This window comes from Engraulis encrasicolus, chromosome 20, assembly GCF_034702125.1.
Source record: "Engraulis encrasicolus isolate BLACKSEA-1 chromosome 20, IST_EnEncr_1.0, whole genome shotgun sequence".
Taxonomy (NCBI): domain Eukaryota; kingdom Metazoa; phylum Chordata; class Actinopteri; order Clupeiformes; family Engraulidae; genus Engraulis; species Engraulis encrasicolus.
In genome coordinates, this window is record NC_085876.1 from 51,601,741 (window position 1) to 51,606,740 (window position 5,000).

Here is a 5,000-nt window from a genome sequence, read left to right on the forward strand (position 1 = left end):
GAACAGTTGTCCCGGGCCCAGGGAGAGAAGGGGCCCAGAATTGGGTCCTTATTGCATTGTATGTATTGGGCTAGGGGGCCCTTCAGACGAATTTTGTCTTGGGCCCGGCCGATGGTGTCAGCGGGGCCTGTATGTAAATACGGCGCACATACTGTGCACATTCCAAGACAGTATGTGGAATGTGCATGAGTGCTTACATAAAAGTGAAGTGGCCATTCTGTTCATAGAAGACTTTCATGTCTTTTTTTCTGGAATCAGCAACAGTCCCCAGAGTACCTCCACTTTTCTTTGTGACTGTTTTGTTTTACCCAACACCATTCCGAACTTACTATCAGGTCTGATAGTATTCAGGCTCCATGCCTGATTTCAGGCTTGACAGAGTTTGCAAAAAAAAACAAAAAAACAACATTGATAATACTTAGCCATTAGGTTATTCTTATCTCAGAAAGTGTTACAGGTTCAGGGTTTTCTTCTATCAGGCTTGAATAATGGTCATACACAGGCTATTATTTGTTTGAATTATATGTCAAAATAGGCCTACGTTACGTCACTATGCAGTATCTTGTCGTCGTCGTTAGAGCAGGGAAAAAAGATCAGGCTCAGGATTTTTTTTCACTATCACCCCTGAACTATAGAGGACATGTGTTCTACCCACTGACGTCCTCTGTATATGGACAACAGACGTTGGATTCAAAAGGTAAAGAAAGCGCAGGGGGTGGTGGGGCAAGACCCAGAAACCAGAAGAAAATCGCCATTTCCCACTCATCTCTATGAGAGACTTGAAACAATGCATCTCCTTTAAAATTCTTGCCATGTGTTTGCCCCAACACCATTCAGAATGCTGGAAAACACTCTTTCATGTTGAACATTTGTTGTTAATCAGCTTTCTGGTTGGGAGAGTGAGGGCACTGCAGCATCTGCGTATTCTCCATCTGCATTGAGATCCTCTATTGATGTCCTCCACCACCGCCGCCACACTTACTGTCAAGGCCCTGACAAGGCTACAGCTGGACACAACAGGCTGCCACTCCTGCCAGTTCTAGTCAGGGACTTGACAGTAAGTGCGGACTATGCAAAAACACAACAGAGGTCTGAGGATTACACAAAATCCCAACGGAGGTCTGAAGACTGAAAAATCCCAACAGAGGTCTGAAGACTTTACAAAATCATGGGCAGGGGTCTGAAGACTGCAAAAACACAACAGAGGTCTGAAGACTATGCAAAATCAAAAAGGGGTGGATTCCAATCTGCGGATTTCCGTTCTCCCTTGCTCCCTTGCCTGCTTGTGACCTCATGATGATGCCACTGACGACAGAAAATGAATTCAATGTCTCGCTATTATATTTTCGCTTTCATATATAATACCAGGTGGAATATTGTATCATTTTGGTGATGCGCATTCTAGATGCCTCTTACTATAGTCTACAGTCATGGGTGAGTGGTTAGGGCGTCAGACTTGCATCCCAGAGGTTGCCGGTTCGACTCTTTACCCGCCAGGTTGGTGGGGGGAGTAATCAACCAGTGCTCTCCCCCACCCTCCTCCATGACTGAGGTACCCTGAGCATGGTACCGTCCCACCGCACTGCTCCCCATGGGGCGCCACTGAGGGCTGCCTCCTTGCACGGGTGAGGCATAAATGCAATTTCGTTGTGTGCAGTGTGCAGTGTTCACTTGTGTGCTGTGTCACAATGACAATGGGAGTTGGAGTTGGAGCTTCCCAATGGGCTTTCACTATATTGCAGATGGGTCCGTTGACATCCCGGGCCTAACACTCACCTACATCATAACAACATGTGCTAAGTGGTTAATCATGATTAATATTGATGACCAGGGCATGTCTCTGCGCAGGTTTCCTCCTAATCTCCTGATGTTATATAGTGTTGCTTTATTAGGCTGGAGACATCTCAGCTCACTGTTGTTTGTTTGTGTTTCTCCAGGCAATTCGAGCTCTGAAGACCTAGAGAAGTTTATCATGGAGACGGCAGGCGAAGACGTGACCCCCACAGACATCACCGTCACCATGACAGAGGACACCACGGCAGGATACGAGACACAGACCGAGGAGGAGGAGGTGGACGTGGAGGAGGAGGTGCAGCAGGAGGAGGAGAAGAAAGAGGAGCAGGAGAAAGAGGAGGAGGAGGAGGAGAGGAGGACCGTCACCAAAGCCCCCACATCACGCCACTTCCCCAAGGCCGCGGTGAGGCTTCCCTTTGCTATGTCACTCTGCATCAACATACTAGAATACTGTGTTACACTGGACAATCCAATGGGTGGTAGGCATGAAAATAGTTAGAACTTGACCGGTTGATTCTGATGCCTTAAGCCAGGCTCAAACTACACGACTCCCGATTGTGTGTCCGATTTTGACGTCGGGGCGCACCGCACACTAGAAAAGAATCACAACTGTCAATTTTATCCCTGCTCACAATCACTGAGACAATACCCAATGTTCTATTTCCAGTCGCAAATATCATACACAGTTTGATTTCTACGATTTGCGATCGGCGACTCTTTGAGCTGCCAAATTACTATCTTAGAACGTCGCACACGATGAGGAAATCTTTCCCGACAATCGCTGGCGATGGTCCTGGGGGGTAACGTTCCACCGATTGTTGTAAGGGGGGGTTTTCAGCCGAGAATCGGGCCTATAGTCGTGTAGCTTGTTTCCGGCTTTGGTGGTTGTCATGAAATTGTTGGCCTGCAAAGTGTTATCGGCTCATTTACTTTTTTGAATATCAGCATTCGAGAATTGGTCGACATACAGATACGTATATCCAACTACTCCAAACTTACCAAGTGCCAATTTCCAAAAAGTTGTGTTTAGCAACCTTCTACTCATCTATCAACCTTCTACTCAACCTTCATGTTCATATTGTAAATTCATGTTTTTAATACATGAAAGATGTTCAACTCCTATCATGAACAATCCTTTCCTTTGGGATCAATTACGTTACTCTGCTCTACTAAGCAAACAATAGCGTGCTAAAATGTTTTTCCCAGAGCATTCCCCTGAGTCCTGTATAGTGTGTGAGTTTGGATGAATAGCCATCCCATAATAGGCTCTCATTTTGTCCCTTGGTCCCAGAGAGCGTTGTGAGTTCTGCTCTGTAACCATCCATCTGGCCTCTCCTCTCCTCTCCTCTCCTCTCCTCTCCTCTCCTCTCCTCTCTCCTCTCCTCCCCTCTCCTCTTCCCTCCCCTCCTCTCCTCTCCTCCCCTCTCCTCTCCTCTCCTCTCCTCCCCTCTTCTCTCCTCTCCTCTCCTCTCCTCTCCTCACCTCTCTTCTCCTCTCCTCTCCTCTCCTCTCTCCTCTCCTCCCCTCTCCTCTCCTCTCCTCTCCTCTCATCTCCTCTCCTCTCCTCTCCTCTCCTCTCCCTCTTCTGCTCTCTTCTATCATATCTCCTCTCCTCTCCTCTCCTCTCTCCTCTCCTCTCCTCTCCTCTCCTCTTCTCTCCTCTCCTCTCCTCCCCTCTCCTCTCATCTCCTCTCCTCTCCTCTCCTCTCCTTTCTTCTCTCCTCTCCTCTCCTCTCCTCTCCTCTCCTCTCTCCTCTCCTCTCCTCTCCTCTCCTCTTCTCTCCTCTCCTCTCCTCCCCTCTCCTCTCATCTCCTCTCCTCTCCTCTCCTTTCTCCTCTTCTCTCCTCTCCTCTCCCACACTTACTGGCAGCTCATGACATCAGCCTGGCAGGCTGTCTCTGTCTTTATAAAGAACGGATAATAAACAAACACAACTCCTATTGGACCCAAAACAATGGAGGATGTTTGGGTTCTGCAACACATTAAGGGTGCAGTAATACCCGCCCTGATGAAAACCACATTAATTGGAGGGGAAACCCATCAGTACAGTTTTCCACTTTCCCTGCCCAGCGCAGGAAGAAAGAACAGCAACACTGAGAGGAGCTGAGGCTTCACATCACTCCCCCAAGTCACGCTGACCTCTGGGTGCTGTCTTGTTGATAGCCAGGAGTGTGGGAGAGAGGGAGGCAGTGGAGAGTTGTGGGGTGTTGCGGTGTGGTGTGGTGTGGGGTGCTCCTTCTGATGGGGAGTGTTGTGGTGTGGTGTGGGGTGGGGTGCTCCTTCTGATGGAGAGTGTTGCGGTGTGGGGTGGGGTGTTCCTTCTGACGGGGAGTGTTGAGGTGTGGAGTGGGGTGCTCCTTCTGACGAGGAGTGTTGCTGTGTGGAGTGTTGCGGTGTGGTGTTCTGTGGGTTGCTCCTTCTGATGGGGAGTGTTGCGGTGTGGAGTGTGGTGTGGGGTGTGGGTTTCTCCTTCTGATTGGGAGTGTTGCGGTGTGGAGTGTGGAGTGGGTTTCTCCTTCTGATGGGGAGTGTTGCGGTGTGGAGTGTGGTGTGATGTGTTGCAGTGTGGAGTGTGGTGTGGGTTGCTCCTTGTGATGGGGAGTGTTGCGGTGTGGTGGGTGTTCCTTCTGATGGGGAGTGTTGCGGTGTGCTGTAGGGAGTGGTGTGGGTTGCTCCTTCTGATGGGGAGTGTTGCGGTGTGCTGTGGGGTGTGGGTTGCTCCTTCTGATGGGGAGTGTTGCGGTGTGCTGTGGGGTGTGGGTTTCTCCTTGTGACGAGGAGTGTTGCGGTGTGGTGTGTGGTGTGGGTGGCTCCTTGTGATGGGGAGTGTTGCGGTGTGGTGTTCTGTGATGTGTTGCGCTGTGGCGTGATGTGTGATGTGTGACTCCTTCTGACAGCTTTGAAGAATGTTCCGCAGGGCCGACATGAATCATCCCAGCGCCCCATGTGTCCGTCAGCGTCCATTACAGAGTGGACAAGCGTGCTAACAAAAGACAAAAGAGAGCACATGTGTGTGTGTGTATGTGTGTGTGACAGCCTTATTAGCCCTGTCCCACTGGAGGGAAAGCACTCATGTCTGCCTGACAAACTACTTGTACACACGCTTGCTGAGCAGATTTCTCATGAAATACAGTAGAAAGGTGTGTGTGCGTGTTCGTGTGTGTGTGTGTGTGTGTGTGTGCGTGTGCATGTGTTCGTGTGTGTG

The 5,000-nt window shown here is 49.7% G+C and overlaps 1 protein-coding gene across 1 annotated transcript in view; it reads left to right on the forward strand.

Annotated features, from left to right (window-relative positions):
- The window catches only part of si:ch211-191i18.2 (uncharacterized protein LOC564095 homolog), a 40,131-nt gene that overhangs the window by 23,917 nt on the left and 11,214 nt on the right, over positions 1 to 5,000 (forward strand). The window contains exon 3 of the mRNA XM_063186090.1: positions 1,938 to 2,197. Coding sequence (XP_063042160.1) covers positions 1,938 to 2,197 — 260 coding nt within the window. The remainder of the gene's footprint in view (positions 1 to 1,937; positions 2,198 to 5,000) is intronic.